At 42.4% G+C, this 18935-nt stretch overlaps 2 protein-coding genes across 2 annotated transcripts in view; one reads left to right on the top strand and one right to left on the bottom strand.

Annotated features, from left to right (window-relative positions):
• Positions 1-6154, bottom strand: part of atf6 (activating transcription factor 6) — a 38390-nt gene extending 32236 nt beyond the window's left edge. The window contains exons 1-6 of the mRNA XM_050053959.1: positions 5902-6154; positions 5034-5110; positions 4209-4287; positions 2782-2879; positions 1934-2045; positions 1445-1648 (exon numbers count right to left, since the gene is read on the bottom strand). Of these exons, the coding sequence (XP_049909916.1) occupies positions 1445-1648; positions 1934-2045; positions 2782-2879; positions 4209-4287; positions 5034-5110; positions 5902-5998 (667 nt within the window). The 5' untranslated portion in view covers positions 5999-6154. The remainder of the gene's footprint in view (positions 1-1444; positions 1649-1933; positions 2046-2781; positions 2880-4208; positions 4288-5033; positions 5111-5901) is intronic.
• Positions 6155-14050: 7896 nt separating this feature from the next.
• The window catches only part of rxrgb (retinoid X receptor, gamma b), a 42058-nt gene continuing 37173 nt past the window's right edge, over positions 14051-18935 (top strand). The window contains exon 1 of the mRNA XM_050054728.1: positions 14051-14211. Coding sequence (XP_049910685.1) covers positions 14181-14211 — 31 coding nt within the window. The 5' untranslated portion in view covers positions 14051-14180. The remainder of the gene's footprint in view (positions 14212-18935) is intronic.

Genomic DNA, 18935 nt, shown 5'->3' with positions numbered 1-18935 from the left:
CCCCCCCCCCCCCGCACCTCTGGCGACCTACATTAACCCCTTGTCTTTCACGAGACTCTCTGTGTGTAAAGTACAGGTGGAGAAGATGTTTACCATCGCGACCTGTGCTCTTAAAACTTCCACATTCCAAACTGAGCGGTGTTAGAGTTTTATGTGCATGAACACACATAAACCCGCATCTTGGCCCACATTCTAAACCAGCAAATCTAAAAAGAAAACAACAACACACACATGACATTGTCCGTGTTTATAAATGTGCTGTTAAAGTAGGAGCTTCCCAGAGTGTCGCCCACCCCTCCCAGTACGATTGTGCCAGGCACCATTCCTCAAACCGACCCAGCAACCTTCACCTCTAACACTAAACAACTTGTCAGTGTCAGTTGTGAAGAAGTGTTAGCCAGTCTTGCTAATGAATGTGTGTGGTGCCAGCGCTGTGTCTTGCGCCCAAGCTCACCATCTGTAAGAGGAATTCATGAGAGATGAAAGTCAAAAGAAATTAAAAGCCTTTGGAGCACCTGTCAGCCTGTTTGTTCTTTAGAAACACCGGTCAGACTCTATAAAATCTAAGCTCATCAGTAAATATCTTAAATTTCTTTCTTCCATCTGCATGATGCGTAGGGCTCACCCCTCAGCTATGAATATTTCGGAGATGTTAAACCAAAGAGACTCGTAACACTGAGCAGGCTTGACTTGACTTCCATCTGGGGTCCTAAACTTGGATGTCTTGGCGGTAGACATCTGCCATCTTGGCTATTACCAGGCAGACAGGAGAGCCAAGTTCAAATTCGAGTCGAGAGAGGTCACATACTCCACCCACTTGGGTCCAAAGCAGTGACATAAGTATTTACATTGGCATAGGCGCTGCTGATGTAACCAGATTGGTAAACCAGGCAGGCTACACCACAAAACAAAATAATAACGACTATAATGCACAAAACACACAAAAGCACACAGCAGAATATAAATAGTCTGTGGCTCACATGTTTATAGTAAAACAAGCTTTCCTAATTTTACATTTATGAACGCTGATGCCCAGCATTGTTTTTCTTCCACAAATGTAGCCCAAATCTCGACATATCTGGGATACAAAAAGGAAGTACCTAACGTGTTAATGTCTGATTTGCTTATAATTAGTGGACCATCAAACAGAGAATCATGGGACAGTGAGGACTGAAGATCACTGTCGAGCATTAACTAAACTTAGAGCACCATCTGCTGGCCCAGACACAACAATTAAAGTACTGTCTAACCAAGAATGACAACAACATCCATAAGAAATGACACACACTACTGAAATCATGTCATCTCTACATTTAAATGAATTACAAAATACTCTCCATATAGAACAACATGCTGCTTGCTCATAAATCCAGTGCACATGTCTGATGCAATACAGCGTGATGTGAGGCAATGTGTCTGGATGTGCTGCAGTGTGAGCTCTGACCTGGAGGGGGTGCTGGTTGGATGCTGACTGGAGCTTGTTTGACCACAGGCAGCACAGTGGTCTGCAGGGGCTGGATGATGATTGTCTTTGCCTGCAGGGGAGCTGCCGCATGAGCCAGGGGCACAGCTGTAATCAGCGGCTTCGGCTGGATGGAAACCTTCGGGCCAATCTGAATCGGCCTCTTGGTTGGCTGAGTTTGCCTGGCTGGTATGTGTGTTGGGGGATGGGGGTGGGAGGAATGAGATAAGAAAACAGGATGAATCTAGGCTCAGGTGAGGAAATTTGTATTTACAGTTAGAGGGTTTTTTTCCTACAAATTGCTGTCTTTCTAATGAGAGACCGTTTCTATCTATCTTTGTTTTGTGGTTCACAGCCCAGAATTCTACAAACCCAGAGTGTGGTGCAAAATTTCCCCTGGTTTTGGAACAAAGCATACAAATATAGAAGACATCTGAATGAGCAGATGTGCGGTGGTGGAAGCTGCCTTACCTCGTGTGGTCTGGCTTGTCCTCTTTGGAGCTTTCTTAGCTGGAGGAGAGACGACAGACTCTGAGCAGAGTGACACTGGAGAGGACTGCCATTGTGGGGACAGGGCTTCATCCTGGATAGGGGAGCACAGACGACTTGTGTGTAAATACAGTACACTCCTATAAAGGTTTAATTGCTTTGTCTCCTGCTGCTTAACACTGTCTTTGTCATCCAAACAGCTACTAATAAAAACATTACATCAGGGTAGCTTTAGGAGCTTTAAGATCACGATGCTTGCCGTCATCAACAAACTTCCCAAAAAAGTATGGAACACTGTCTGATGAAATATGATGGTTGTCACATGAGATAAAAAAATGACTCAAGTGTCCTTGTCAAAATTCAAAGACTCAAGCAGACACACGTGTCCTTGGATTCAGTCAGGGTGATTCAGTTAGCAGACAAATGTGCGCAGACCATGTTGGGGCTAGACAAAGATGTAACCCTTGTCCTTGTTTTGACACACTGCGAAAACATCTGCCTGCTAAATTATGCTAATGTGGCTGAAGTTGTCAGCACCTCCTCTTTAACGAGGGGGCGGGGCGCAGCTCAGATGGGCAGCGAGTTATTAGTTTGACAAGGTGTTTAAGGCTTTTGTTAATAAGTGTCTAAAGTGTGTATCCAAAAGTAAAGAGCAGGTGTTAATGTTTGGACACCATCTGGATGGAGCTTTTATTTGTTCCGACTGCGCACCAAGAGGGGGCACATATGTAAATACTCACAACCAATAACAATGGTAAAACATTTGCATTGGAAATTCAAGTCAAATGCTGAAAACTGAGAAGGACAAAGAGTCGAAGACAGTGACTTACTTGTATGGAGTACGGGGACAGGGCTTCCACAGAGGAGGGAGAGGGGACAGAGCTCAGAGTGTGGGCAGGTGACAGAGAGTCCACGCTCACCTCACCATCTGGATACACAAGGACAAAGACACAGAGAAGTGTGTCATATCTGTGGGCTTATCAGCACAGGCGGATGTGGTTTACGGTCCCTGTGTTATTACTATACATTAACACAACACTAACACACTATCCTTTAACCTAACCCTGGCATAAACCACTGCCTCTCATAAATACATATTTAATTCATAAGCTGCACTTGCTATCTTTAAAAAGCGAGCATAAAGCAGCCATGCAATTATTGAATAAACAATAGCAAGTCATCAGAATTATATTTACTCATAATTCCCCACAGTTTTCAAGACATAAAGAACTACTAGTAAACGCTCTGAAAGGCAGGTAACTTAAAAGATATCTATATCCTTTATTTATCAGGTTAAAGTCTCATTGAGATTAAAAATCTCTATTTCAAGGGCACCCTGACCCAGAGGGCAGCATTAACATTGCTACAGCAGTAAACATAAGCAGACAAATACAACTACCACACACCTCAAATGAGCAATAACAACATCCTATTAAAATGCAACACAAAAAAAAACAGTTATAACGCATAAACATATACAATTTTCTAAAAGGATTTCAGTGAAAATTTCAGGAGCAATCACATAAACCAAGAGTGCTATTTTCTCAATTGTTTGAGACAGACTATAATTCCCCCATTGTCTTTAGCCCTCAGGTACTTCAGTAGATCATTCCAGGAAGAGGAAGCAGCATGTTTAAAAGCCTGCTTGCCCAGTTCTGTTAGAACCTTTGGGACCAACATCTGTGGAATACTGTGAGAGCACAGGCCATCTTGATTTTGGTTTCTATGCATGTATGTATACAGATAAGAAGGAACCAGCCCAAGCAGAGATTTATATATAAAACCAACAAATGCAAAAGTCTGCAGAGGCACAGACAAGGTCATTTAGCAGCAGCACACAGTGTGCTGTGTTGTGCACGGCTTCCATAACCAGAAATAAAACGTAAAGCACAATAATATACAGAATCCAACTTCTTTAGGTACTGGTCAGGTGCATAAAGGGAAATTCAGATAGTCCAATTCAGGTAAAAAATGCTGCCTGAATAAATAATAATGATCTTTCGTAAAAAGTCATTTTCATTTTCTCAGCAGTCATAAATGGTATATTACAGTTAAAGCATCTCGAGCAAAGCAGCAACATTGTACCTAAGAATGTTCTATTAAATTGTCCCAGGATATCACTGTGCAACAGCTGCACATCACGTGGGTTACATCACTTAAATAATAAACAGATGGACATCACACTCTTATTTCAGTTCAGACTTCCCCCATTTCAATCTGAAATGTCAGCAAGAGATGTTGGCATATGTTGGCGTACCTGTGCAGGTGCTGCTTGTGTCCACTTGATTCCACGGAGGTATGTCGATATCAAAGTCCAGGTCTGGAGCCTCACTGGCCTGAGAAACCAAACACACACATTTCAACAGTGGACAGAAACAGAGGAAATGCTGCATCAACAGTCTAAGCCAGTGATACTCAATTTATGTCCCAAGGGCCAGATTTGGCCCACGATAGGTAACAGTAACCGCCAACCATTTTCGAATTTACAGTGAAAATACATTGATGCACACTGGGATTTTTTGTGGTTGTTGTTCTTTAATTGTAAATATAGTGCCAGGGTGCATAAAAAGCATCAAAATAGAGCTTGTTTGTTAAAAGAAATTCTGCCGATGGAGGTCCAGGCTAAGTCCCAATTGTCCTCAAATCTGAGAAACACCCCTGCATACACCTGACCTGTGCAGGGTTGTTGCAAATGGCTCAATGGTCTTCTGTCATTTTGCAAAATGGCCCCCAGGAAAAGCAAGTTGAATCTCCCTGGTCTAAGCAATGTGCACATGATCACTTTATTATTTTTTTCTGAGCCATGCATTTCTGCCACACTCAGAAAACAGCTGCTTCAAGTGTTCAAAAATCAGTCAATAAAACTTGTAAAGATTCTTTTTATTGCCTACATGATGCCTGACACCTACACAGTGTATGTGGGGTGCTGCTGTGCCTGTTTCACGTGTTCTTACATAACTGTGCAACCATGTAAGCTCAGGATCCACCTGCATCGCTAGCTCTGTACCACTGTTAACAAGCACATTGCTTTCAATCTCACTTGACAATATACATTTGCATATAGAGAAAATGAGTTACTCACGTAGCCAGCACGCTCCAGTGCCTGAAGCAGATCATCCGCATCTCCCAGGTTGTCGAGCTCATCGAACAGGCTGATGTCTGTGTAACAACAATCATACAGAACACAACATATAGTCACACTACTTTCAGTCCATTTCTCAAGAGACTGATATTAGATGTCATATTATCCCAGCAGCAAGTGTTTGTAGTCACAGATAAGCTCCTTTGCAGCAATGCCCTGAGTTCACATTCAATGGGCTAGAGGGATACATATATAACTGCAATAAAGTGATGGGGGAAAGTCCATAAAAACATTTCAATCAATAAATAAATAATAATTAAACACTGGATGTGAACTTGCAAATGAGAAAAGCTGCTGTAAACTAAATAAAAATGGGGGAATAAAAAAGTAGTCCAGTGGATAATGTCTGCTGGGCGGAAGAATATGTAAAGAGACCATAGAAAACACAGAAAACACAGTCCTCACATCACACTACAAAAATAATAAAACTGTGACGCTTCAGTTTCTTCCAAAACAAACACAACCAAACATGTTTTCAGCACAGTGTGTACTACATGTGTGGTCCAGGGCATACAAGTGCACTGTGTGTACTGTCTCCGGCCATATCACACAATTACATTAACTGTTACATCATTACATCATGTACAGCTAGCTAATGCTAACTACATTAGCTTGGACTTGAAGCGTATGTAAACACAAGTGTCACACTGACCTCGGAGGTTTGTACGAGTGTTTTTGACACAGCAGTTGTATTTTAGTGGTAACGTTACATTTGTTGGTTATATCTGTTAACTCAAACGGTAGCTTGCATTAACTAACGGTACCTCTGTTGCCTTCTGTCTATAAAGTGCAGCTAACCGTCGCTTACCCCACTCTCCTCCCTGGTCGATGGACATGAAGTCTGCCTCGCTATCCATCACAGGATATTGGTGATTTTCGAAGTCTAAAGTTAAGTCGGTTGACATCCTCTTGTGAGTTCATTAGTAAATTGTCTCAGGAAATCAAGTTGCGATCAAGCGCTGGTTCATAAGACTCATTCATGTTTCAACTGTTTTGTATGACACTTCCTGTACGACGCTGAGATACACGTCTGACTTTACCGTAAATCTACGGGTGGCACCGAGGGACCAAAGTGAGAAACAGCAAACGCAGGGGAGCCGCTGTAAACTGGTGCTGCCTGACTTCGCCACAAGGAGGCGGCATTGTACAGCAGGCTCTGCAGTATGGTGAGTAACCGCTCTGTAAAGTTGACCTCTGTGTCAGAGTTCATGACCGAGTAATCTGTCTTGATAAAACTAAGGTGGTTTAATATTGAATCTCTAATTCACTTAAATTGCATAAATGGTGATAGAGACATGTGCTTGATTTTCACGAGAGGCCACTATGTTTGAATAGTTGTTGTTTTATTGTGGATTTTTGTATTATATGTTGTATTTGTTGCATTTTAAATGTGTTTTGAATGGCTGCTACCTTGGCCAGGTCTGTCTTGTAAAATATATTTTCAATCACTTCCTGGTTAAATAAAGGTTAAATTAAAAACAAAAAGTCCCCACATTTTGAAAGTACTGACAGTCTGAGCCTTTTGAGCATCTTGTTGATCAGAGAGATGCAGACTAAATCAAAACTTAAAATTCAAATCATCTTGCTATAAAACGGTTCTAGTCAAGGCCTCACACACACGTCTGTGGACAAAAGCCTCAGTGAGAGTGAAGGGAGAAAACAGCAGACAATACATGAAGGTCACCCATATTCTTGAAACTAATTTAAACTAGTAAGTGGACCTTAAATTGAGATTGTTTTTGCCAAACTGTCTGCAAACTCAAGAATGAACTATGCTATTTAAATTTTAATCCACAGATGAAAAGACTTAAATTAGCTCTAGATAAAATCCTAACAGCTAATGAGCTCACCTGTCAACTCTGTGACAACTTGACAAGCTGCACCCACTGATGACCATGACTGAAAGCTCAGGAAAAAAGGTAATGGGTGGACCTGGAGTTAGGATTGTCAGCCAATAGGTGTGTGATAGCCTGAACTATTTTTGGCTACTTGTTCAGGCCGGCACGGTGCTGCAGTGGTTAATGTTGTCACCTCACAGAAAGAGGGTGTCTGCTTTGAATTAGGGGTGGGGAAGCTGTTTTGTGCAGAGTTTGCACGTTCTCCCTGTGTCAGCATGGGTTTCCTCTGGGTGCTCCAGCTTCAGCCCACAGTCAGAGACATGCAGGCTAAGTTTATTGGTGCCCGTTGGTGTCAATGGTTGTGTGTCTCTATGTGTCAGCCCTGTGATAGTCTGTCCAGGGTGTACCCCGCCTCTCACCCAATGTCAGCTGGGTCCCTAACAGGATAAGCAGTTACGGAAGATGAATTACTGAAGTGACATTCAGAGGCCACCAAAACTGAATGCCCTGCACGCGCAGATTATGAGACAATGGGCCCCGTAGCACAGATATGCATAAGGCCCCACCACCTCTCCTATAGCAACAAGAAAAAAAGAATTTGCATTTTTTCCTCTTTGTTGTTGTTGTTTTGCATCGCTTTGTAGTCGTTGCGCATCTTTTTGTTGTTTTGTGTCTCCTTGCAATTCCTTTGCAACTCTTTGTGGCCATTTTGAGGCTTATGACATTTTCCAGATGAAGACCAGGGGGCCCACTAACACTTTGGGCCCCTGGGTCTGTGACCGGTAGGTCTGTTCAGTAATACATCCACGTCTCTATGTTTGTAAAACACTTTGATCCGAGACAAATACTGTACTGAAGATAGTTAGGTGGTCTGCAGTCCTTTCAGTATCACAGCTGCTGACAGAACAGATGGGCCAGCGAGAGCCACAACAGTGGTCGGAGTTGATGTGGATTGGACGGATGGATGTTTCCATGGAGCTTATGTGCCGCTGACGTGTCAATTCTGGTGTGAATTGTACTTTAGTGTCACGACAGAGAGTTGAAGCATCTGGCTTTGAACCCCTTTAAGCCCATGTAGAGCCTGTTTGAGGACAAAGCCTGTGTGGCAGATAATTTAGATTATCCATCTCATCTCGCGTATGAGTAGATGTGTAGGCAAAATTTATTTATGTGCTATAACAAATCTGATTATAAAGATAAATAGAAAGACTGACAAATAAAGGTACATAATAGCAATACTTGGGCATAAATCAGAAAATCTAAAATTATTATTGTAGGAAAATATATGAAACAATGCATGTGAAAACAGTCACATGTCTTTTCTGGCCTTGAAAGAGCTTTGGCAAGTCTGACAAAATTATTATCATTGTTTAACAAAAACCCAAAGTTGTAAATTAGGCATGTAGTTTGAAAGACGTCAGTGTTTACCAGACAATGAGGGTTTATTTAACGACACTATGGCGTTGCATTATGGGAAGTGTAGGCTCCAGTTCTGTTTGTGTGTAGCTTTAGTGCCCTTTACATTCAGTTGATTTCATGTGACAGTCATCAAAAACAACCTATAAATATGTGTATTATATATGTTTTCTGTCCTGATTGGTTGAATCAGCGTATGAATCATTTGAATCAACACATGCAAATGTCAGTGTCAGTGGCTGTAGGTCCTGCATGCCGTGTGTATACTGTACACACGGAAAGTAGACACATTGTACAGTTGTACAAAAACTATGTCAGTATGTCCTGTTGAATGCTCTCCAAAAAGCAGCTCCATATCTTATTCTATGAATCTGTAAACATGTCGCAATCTCATCTCTTCAGAAAGTCATGTGTGTCAGCTCTGTGACAGAATAAACATTCTCCTGATACTCTTAGACTTTGTTTGTGACTTTTAAATGGCATGAGCACAGCAGTAACTGACTTTGTGTGCTAACAATCAGCGGCTGGGCCTAATCCTTCATGGGCATTTCAGGTCGGAGCGAGATTAACCTGAGGTGGTCTGGTTGATTCCCTGCTGGATTGAGTCTACGCCATTCTGCAAAAACAAGCCCCCAGTCTGTTTTAACTTATTACAGCAAGGTAAAGACTAATATAGAGGTCAGCCATCTGCCCGGAGTCTGTGGTCCACCTATAACATAAACCTAATCAACTAATGTAAGCTATTTTATTTCATGAATCACTGGGGAGTCCGGTGTAATGTTTATACAGGCTGTGATGCTAACATGATAGTGCGACTGTGCACTTTGTCGAACTCCAAGGTTACCTCACACCTCAAAGTCAAAGTGTCAAACATTCCTTACAGATCTTAAAATCATGACCCATGTGTCAGGTCTTTATCACATGTCCTGATGGTAATGATAATGCACTTGTGTCAGATTGGAGTGGTGCGGTAATGGCATGGACGGTGTCTTTAGTCTGTGGACAGTTGAGGGCTCATCATATTGATTGTGTGTAAAGCCCCTCAGACTCAGACATGGACAGCAGATTAACAGGTTAACCTGATTTGTTGGCAGAACGGTTTAACAGACACATTTGTGTAACATGGAGTGGGGGCTTTGGTCACATTGTTGTTCTGAAGCTTTTGTCTGACGCATGACATCTATTTTGATGGTTTGTTGGACTATTTTCAGAATATCATAACATTTACACCATAATTTAGATCAGTTTCTCATTTGTATTTGTCTCACCCTGGAAGAAAAATCTTAGAGTAATTAAGCTGCCTGGATATAATTCTAGCATAATCATGATACTTTCAATAAACATTTCGAAATTGATAATGTTACAGTATTTTCGCATGATTATTTGAGCTGTAAGGTGATATTTATAACTCTATATCATGTGAAAATGATAACAATCAGGGAGAGGTTTCTTTTTTAGACAGCTAAAAAAAAAAAAAAATAACTGTACCTTTTAACAAATTACATTTTATCAAGATTATCATGTTGCAATAAATAAAGCCCCAGCCAACATTACATACCATGTTATCTCAAGATAATGCTGAACTCTGGGTCTTCAACACAGGGTCGGTGACCCCTAGGGATTCTCAGAGTTTCTACAGGGGAGCCACCAAATTATTATTATTTTTTTTTTATTATTATTATTATGGAAATATGTCTGAAATTATACATTAACATAAATCCAACATACTGTTAGCAAAGATAAATCTCAAACAGGACACAACACTAATGTGTTAACCATGAATCTCAACCTTCCCAACCTGGTCTCACTCCGAAGTCGCTGAAATCCAGCCCTTTGGCAGTGATTGAGGCGTGAGGCACTGATGAAAAAAGCTGCCCTTTATTGTTGGCATGATACATGGCCAGTCGCCGTTATAGTTAAAGGCGCTCAGCAGCATCAGGGGGAAACGTGGCGGGACATGAAGGACAGTTAAGGCAGCAGAATTCCCAAGGGACAGGTGGGAGAGGTGGTGGATAGGCCCAACAAACAAGGACTTTCACCCGGGAGAGTGGTGTTCGTGTCCCGCAAGATTATAAAGCCAAACCCTGTTCTTTTTTTCTAAACCTAACCATGTACCTTTGTTGCCTTAACCCAGCCATATGTTTTTGTTGCCTAAACGTAACCACCTAACCAAGGACTTTCACCCAGGAGAGTGGTGTTCGCATCCCGCAAGATTATAAAGCCAAACCCGATTCTTTTTTACTAAACCTAACCACATGTTTTTGTTGCCTAATCCTAACCACCTGTGTGTCGTACCGATGCAGTGCATTTATTTTGAAAGAGACAGTATGTAAACGGTAAATTTCCTGTGAATACGGAAGTGTATTTTGAAAGAAGGCAATGCATGTAACAGGCAGAACGTCGATATGTGACGAGGTCGGAGTGAGAATGTGTTGTGAATCCTTATGAATCCATAATATATAAATATATAAATCTGTTAATAATTATTATTTTAATAGCTTAATATCGTATGCACAATATAAAGGTATGTTTATACATGGCACTGCAGGCTGCTCTACACATTAACGTAGGCCCAGTTTAAGTCCCTGCTCATCTCTCACTCAGCAGGGGGTCCTTGGCCTGAACAACATAGAACACCCCTGACGTAGAACAAAACAAGATCACCCAATTTGAACCCAACTTAAGCATTTAAGCAGAGTTTGGGTGTCTGAACTCTCTGTCTCTTGCAGTCATGATGGCTAAAGATGATAAAACTTTACCTGCACATTAGAGAACAGAGATGAAACAAGATAAAACACCACACCATCGTCCTCTAGAACCCAATTATCATACACACAAATCTGTTTTTAATCACAAATTCTACCACTGCAAAGCAACAATTATTGTCTGTTTGGCTGTGAGTCACATTTGGAAACAGCAACTGTCTGTCATAACTTTAATGGAAATTTTCAGCAATGGTAATGAGTAACAACCGCTTAATGGCAGATTACAGTAAACTCAATAAAACTGTCATGCATCATAGTAATCACTATTTTTCTGATTTTGATTTCTGAGAAATTTATTTTGTTTGTGTGTTTGTGATTTTGATTCTTGGCTTCTTTGGAAAAAGCGGGTAATTTTACATGAATAGAAAGAAAACCTCAAACTAAGACACTGCTGTCACAAACAATGACCAAACACAAAAAGCCCCACGCTGGTGATCAGACAATGTGAACCTAATTAGGCGAAAAAAGGAGGAGAAACAAAAGGTAGTTGGTGTTTTTCATGTGACAGAGGTTTTTAATTAGTGTTTACCACCAAACAAATTCATGTAAATCTGGCAGAGGCCTGTTTGTGTGTCGACGGCCTGTTTTCAATCAGGCGTTCCTTATCTACAACATGTTTTTGCTGCAGAGGAACTGAAACAGAGTTCATCTGTCACTGCAGATGTTGAAATAAGGTCTGGATACTTGTTTTATTTTTGTGCAATTATGTTCTGGTGAAATACTTAAAATAGTTGACATGCATTAACTTCTGTCCTCCCATGTAGCCACGCAAGGCAGAAAAATCTGTTGGTGAACTGCTAACCCAGCAGTGAAAGGGAGCCAGAGAGAGGTGGAGGACGAGCTTCTTCTAAGCAAAGAGAAACCCCTTTGCAAAAGGGTGTTTGAGCTACATTTCATCTTTTGTGTCCCAGATTGATGACCTATGAGATGGATGATGTTCTGTAGTGCTGTGTGGCATTGTCTTATCCTGGCCGACACAAAAAGGGGGAACACTTATCATCTCAGGCTTATGTATGGAGCAGGGGGCAGGGGTTGTCAGAATTGTGAAGAGGGTCCAGGAGGGTGGGGGGTGGCAGGGTTCCCCCACTCTCGATAAAGCGCAGTGGAGATGGGCTAATGACAGCAGAGGCAGATGGAGAGAGCTGTCTCCCATGACGACGCAGCCAGAACCACCATCCTGAAGCCAGAGAAGGACGGATACAGAGAGGGAAGGAGGGGAAAAGAGGAAGGGGGCCAAAAGGAGAAAGAAGGAGTGTGTTTGGCTGCCAGTCCACACATCACATGTTAGTCCTCAATATGTGTAGTGCTGCTTTAAGGTGACTTTAAACAGTATGTTTGTTGCTCAGGTTTGTGTTAGCCCTTTAGCTGCACGTTGACTTGCTAGGAGGTGGCCCAAGTTTGTGTAGCTCGGTTTGGGATTAGGCTTCAGGACATTGTTTGGTGGGAATGGTGGTGTGAATACAAAGGGATTAGTGGAAAGGGTTGCTTCATTGACTGTGAGTTTGTATGTGTGTGTGGGTGGGGGGGTTTGAAGTTGATGGATGAATTGGACAGCCGGCGAAATAAAACATTTTGCTCCAATTAAGAAAAAACAAAGAAAATAAATGAAAAAATATCAAAACAATGTGATAGAATAAAATCAAGCACAGTAGATTATAGGATAAAAATGAGTACAAAATAAAGTGGTGATACTGTGAATTTATTTTTTAGGAAGCATTAAAGGTAATAAGCTATTAAAATCTAAATTTGAAAATATCAAAAAGTCACCATTCATGAAAAGAGGAAAAACACACACGTTTGCCTCAGTTCCCACGTTCCCCTCCTGATGCACTGGAGAGGGGAGAAAAAAGCCCCTACCAAAATCATCTCAATGCCTTGAACCATGTGCCACCATTAGGGACACACAAAGAGAGATCTGACAAATGACCATTTTAATGTCCCTCTTTGACTTTAATGAATTTATACGTTATCTGGCCCTAATGGAGGCTGCGGTGGAGGGGCTGGCGCAAGGCCATAACAAATGAAAAGCTCTGATTAGTGTAGAATGAGCTGAGAAAAAATGCCATTCATCTTGGTTAGCATCCTCCTGTGCTCTTTTATGGGCCGCTGTTACAAGGACGGTGGAGCCGGGGGTGCTTGTCCCATTAGCGGGGCAGCCCAAAGGCCCGCTGAGTGGTCAGCGGCCCCGGCGTTGACGGAGCGTCTGCCCGCTCCGCAGTTCAAGACTGTGAATGCCTCAGTGCGGCTTGACTCCTGAATAACCTTCTGAGGTACCGGGAGCTTCACCCCTGCATGACCCCGCACACACAAGAGGGGTGTGGGGGGACTCCGGGGGGTACCCAGACCGGGACTCACACTAGTAATAGGTAAACAGTGGAGAGATCCCCTCAGAGAGAGGCGGCGGGAGATTAAAACAGTGTTTTATAATTTTAAATGTAGCATCACAAATTACTAGATTTAATAGAGTTAAGCAATGTGACATTAGGTGTTTCATTTGAGTAAATAATGCATATTAATAATGATGATTTGAGGACAGAAAAGCAGATTATTGTGCAATTAAACTGCAGGAAATTTAAAATAAATGTTAAAGTGGGTCATCTGTGTCTGTGCTCAAAATATTCAAAAGAGGCATTGCCAGCATTAGTTAATTTTAAATTATAAAATCTCCTGGCATCATTAATATGTTTACATGTTCTTATCAGACTTGCTGGCTGTTTATAAAAGAGATTTTTCAGATTATGTTGAAAAGCAATGGCCGGAAAAAAACATGCTGCGTTCAAAGACCGCACCGTCTTTTCCCCCCTTTTTGTTGTGATTCTAGGAAGCAACATTTTACTGTGAAAATATTGCAACACGGTGTCACTGCGGGAGAGATGTTTCGTCATGATCGTGTTGGAGCTTGATATCGACCACTGTTGTCATTGGGAGAAGCCCTGTTTTGCCGCCGCCCCCCCTCGCTGGGCCCCTGTGTAGAGCCGCCTTGCAGAGTTCAGTCGGGCTGGGAGAGGAATGCGCTGGGATGCGGAGCAGCACCGACTGTAGGAAATCGACGCAACAACTCGCACAGTATGGACAGTAATGATCCGTATTTACACCTCAGTAAGTACGCCACAACGATTTATTTACAGCCCTGCCTGTGTGTTGTGCTCCTCGCAGAGCTGCTGCGTTTTGTTTTGACTTGAGAGAGTGCGTTTGTTTCATGGCGTCTTCTCTCTCCAGCCCTGCGAGCCGTGCGCGAAAGCGTCCGCGGACTTTAACCAACCGACTCCCGTCTGTGAAACTGTGTGCTATCCTCTCTGTGCTTATAATCGTTTTGGGCAACTGTGCCAATAGAAACGAAAGCTGCGACCAATACAAAAGTCAGGTGATCGTGGTTGTGCCGGTCAGGCAAGGTCAGAGGTTGGCACTTTAATTGCGCTTATGTAATTTATGGCGCTTGTCGCGCGTCTCTTGCTAAACTGTTTAAGACAGAAACACAATTTATTGGTCTGGGATGGCCGTCAGATCCAGAGACTAAATGCACCAAGCTGCTTTGAGGAATGGCGGATTTCTGCTGATAAACAAACTTGTACTTTGTGGGTAAAAACGAGTGTCAGACGCGCCCAGGTCAGCGCTGTGGCTTTATTCAGCTGAATGACAGCATGATGTGATTTTGCTCTGTAAAGCTGAACTCTGCTCTGACTCGGTGACTTTGCCCTTGAACCAGCTGATGCCTTCTTCTTCTCTATGATCAGGATTTTTTGTGACAGCCGAAAATCCACAGAGACAAGGAAATGGGACTCCACTTTGGAGTTTGCAACATGTGGGATACACGCTGCTCATATCCTACTTACAGTGTGCCACATTAGGTGTCTGTTTTTGTAGCTTAATCTTTTCTAGATTTCAGAGTCTATCAGGAGTGAGAGTCTGGGGCTGTTTGAGCTTCATTGAGTCACACACTATATGCATCATTTATCATGTGATGTTTTTCTCTCTCCCTGAAAGATACACTCATTGTTAAACCTACTGCAGTAGAGACACATGCCATGTGCTTCTAAACCACTGCCTTCTGTGGTGGAGGGGGAATGAATAATAGTGTGGCGTTGCAAAAAACAAATAAAACCGGTCTTTGAAGATAAAACTTTTATGTTATCGCAGATATCTCGGCACCATTTTGAGGGGCTGAAAATTGTTTCCATAATGAATGTGGCTCCCAGGGGAATGAGGGAGACATCTGGATGGAAGAGCATGTAGAGGGAAGCCCACTGCGTACAGAAGAGCACTCCCCCAGGGCTGCACAGCCTTTCTTGTCTGTCTTTTAAGACTCTGATCAGACAGTGGTGACATCTTAAGATTTATGCACATCAGGACACCATCAGAGCGGTGTATTATCCTGCAGATATGTTATTGATCCTTTATTTTAAGTGTCTTGTAGTGTCTGATGTTACTCTTGGGCTACAGTTGTCATATGCAACACTCATATGCACAATTTGTAACTTTGTCCAACTGTTTCGAAAGGCACAGAGAGTTTAAAACGGCTCATCTCAAAGAATTTGATCAATCCTGGTGTCAGTGGAGAGTTTTGTTGGCCCATTGTGGTCCTACAGTAATGCTGTTGCAGCTTTCCAAGCCCACAGTGACTTGCAGTCTGGGTTCAATGCTGAATATTTGTAATTTTTGAATCAGCAATAAAGTTACTGGTAGTAAAATAGTATGAGCTGAACTGTATTTTAGTTTATTTACATGATAAAAGTTAAAGCCACTGAGCTGTTTCCCAGTCAAAACCACAACCACTGAGAGATCCATTCAACATTCAAGGAAGAACTGCTCTTGTTTTGTCTGTGTGTTTGCTCACAACTATGATTTATGATGTATTTTTGCATCAACAGCACACACACCAAAACTTTTGTGAAAACAGGGCCGTAAACACGACTTATTTCTCCAACGGGAGGCGATCACTCCAGCATGAATCTGTCATTAGTGTGCGGCCAAGTCAGAAAACAGTCTTGTGATTATGTGCGGATTTGTTTCGTCGATCCACTCAGCTTTTCCCAGACATGTTATGTTTCAGCAGGTTTGATGATACAGGCCTGCCCTCGGGCTTTAAGTAGAATCAGCATTTTTTCCCTCCCAGCACTTCAGCATTTTTTTATTTTCCGTCAGTGGAAGTGATTCTAGACGCGCTGACGAGGACCCACTTGCTACTTTTGACAGTGAGAGCCTATTTAGTTCGCAGATCGGGGAAGTCATGGCAGAAAGAAGAACGGGATAGAAGAGTGAAGGGAGCAAAATGAAGGGGAAGTGTGTGTTTGGGGGGGGTGGAGAAAGAGGTCACCCTAGTTGATGTGAACTCTCATCACTTGCCAGGGGTCAGCAGCTCACCTCCCAGTACACGCTCAGAGGCAGAAAAGGACACACACCAGGCCACACACCCATGCCTAAATTTCACAGCTGCAGATATACAGACCTCCTATATGCATAGCTTATTGCAGCCAAATGTGACCGTGATATCATGTGACATAAAGAATGTGGGTGGTACTATTTGACTGTGAAGTGCCGGCAGTATTAAACCGGCTCTCTAACGGCCGATCCCTGCACAGAGCATTCCCCACCCACTCCTGCAGAGTTAAATAAACCACACAGGTAGAGGGGTGTGGCTCTCTGCAGGTATTTGCTCAAGAATTCTGTAGCTTGAGACCTTGCATTGCCTCAATGCCGACGCATGCATTAGCACACAATGCACACAATGGGTTTATTCCCAGGCGCTTTTGATTGAGTGTGTGTATTTACGTGTCAGTGTAAAAGAGGCTGCTTGTCTTGACTGTGTGTGTGAGTGGGTGGGTGCTAATTGTGAGAACAGGAGGAGGGAAGAGAAGGGGCGTAAGGAGGCCATTCTCTGGGCTAATTGCCAGTAATTAGTCATTAGTGAAGAAGGTCAAAGCCTTGATTTAATTCCAGCTTTAATCAAGCAGAGAACCTTGAAAGGCCCACAGGCTGCGGCGGACGGTGTTAGGTTATGAGATGTATAAAGCTATTTCTTTGCTAATTATGCAGTAGCAACATACATGTCACGCACAGATGCACACCAGCTCTAATTTTACACGCACATTATGTATTAACACATCCCTCTGATCTAAAGCATCTCCTCATATCTGTGTTTGTTTTTAATTAATTCATCAATCGTTAAGGCATAACAGCTAAATATACAGCTACATTTTATATCAAGTGTTGAATAAATGCAACTATTTTCTCATGTAGACACATGCTGCAATAGCTGTTGATGTGTCTCTAAAACCAAAATGACTCGCAGCCTTCCCTACTTCAGTGTTTTAAGGGGAAACACTATTGGTTGCCCATTAAAAGAATAATGTGTCTCGGCAGTGGTTGTGGAAGTATTCAAATCATTAAATTTTAGACTGCACCATAAAAATGCTCCATTACAAATAAAAGTCATGCGTTTACAGTCAAGTAAAAGCACTAAAGTATGAGCAGCAAAATATGCTTTAAATATAAAAGCACTCTTTATGTAGACCCAGCCCAGTCGTCAGAGGAAAACGTTGACATTGTATGTTTCTGCAAACCACAAATATGTTACATTTGCACATTTGTCACATGAACATTTTTAAAGTTACATGTTATATAAGCTGAGCCTCGTCATCCAGAGGTGGAGGTGCCATCGAGGTGAGACGCCTGCCAAACAGCAGACCCAGTTTCAATTTAGCGAGTCGTTGCATCTCAAATGTGGATGTTTTTTAAAAGGACAATTGTTGTGATCGAGCATCTTTTTAGGCACGAAAAGCGGTTGTTTTTTCCTGAGACATCGCTGCTTTCCCTGCTCCCTGAACTGGGTATTTTCAGCCGAAACATGATCTTTTCCTAACCTTAACCAAATGGTTTTTGTGCGTTAATCTAACCACAAGTTAACCTCAGTGTTGTTGAAACAAGTTTCAAGGTATTGGCCACGTAATAACATGCAAATATAACATGTCTGTGGTTTGTAGAAACTTACAATGCCAACATTTTTCTGGTGTTTCAGCTGATAGACTGGCCTCTGACTGTGTTCTGTTATATTATTGGATCGTTATTGCTGATTCATTAACAAGTAAGCAGCAATTAAATGTTATAGTTGATTGAGGGGGATTTGAACTCCCTCATATACTGTTGCTTAGTGTCATCTACAATAATATGTATTTATAAACTGATCATAGGTCTATACCCTGGAAATCCAGAGTTCTCGCTGGAGCACAATTTGAATTTGCTCAGCGAGTCACTCTGGCAATCAGTAGTGATGCTCATTATCCATGTCCTTGGAGCCGAGCTGCACCAATCACATCGGTGTATCTGATATAGGCGGGCCAGAGACGAGCTAAACGGATGACGACAGCGCTGCGACGCCGAAGTCCGGAATCAGTCGGTAAACATTGCAAGATGGCTACGGATGAACACCAGTTGTTTGAAACGGCTTTGGCCGCTACAACGAGTTAGACTTGGCCTTTTCTCTAAAAGAGTAACAGAAGACGGCGCTCGAGTCTTTCCTTTGCAAGAAGGACGTTTTTGCTGTTTTGCCGACCGGATACGGCAAGAGTCTAATCTACCAGTTAGCTCTGCTGGTAGCGCTCTGGATACGTCACCCCGTGTATTGTTCTGATTGGTCGTAGTGATATTTTCAAATGCATGCTTGGTGCCGCCCCTCGAGTTGGGCCATTTGCATTACTCATAGCCAGACCCTAAATCTTTTTAGATTTGGGTCTGGATTCCCAGGCTATGTCTGTGACAGAATACAGGTATAATTTGTTATTTACGACAGGTATGGTGCCCGCTTTTTTATACGCATTTCAAAAATG

The sequence above is a fragment of the Epinephelus moara genome, chromosome 10 (genome assembly GCF_006386435.1).
Source record: "Epinephelus moara isolate mb chromosome 10, YSFRI_EMoa_1.0, whole genome shotgun sequence".
Lineage (NCBI taxonomy): Eukaryota > Metazoa > Chordata > Actinopteri > Perciformes > Serranidae > Epinephelus > Epinephelus moara.
The sequence above is the reverse complement of the archived record's forward strand: the minus strand, read 5'-3'. Positions and strand labels throughout refer to the sequence as shown.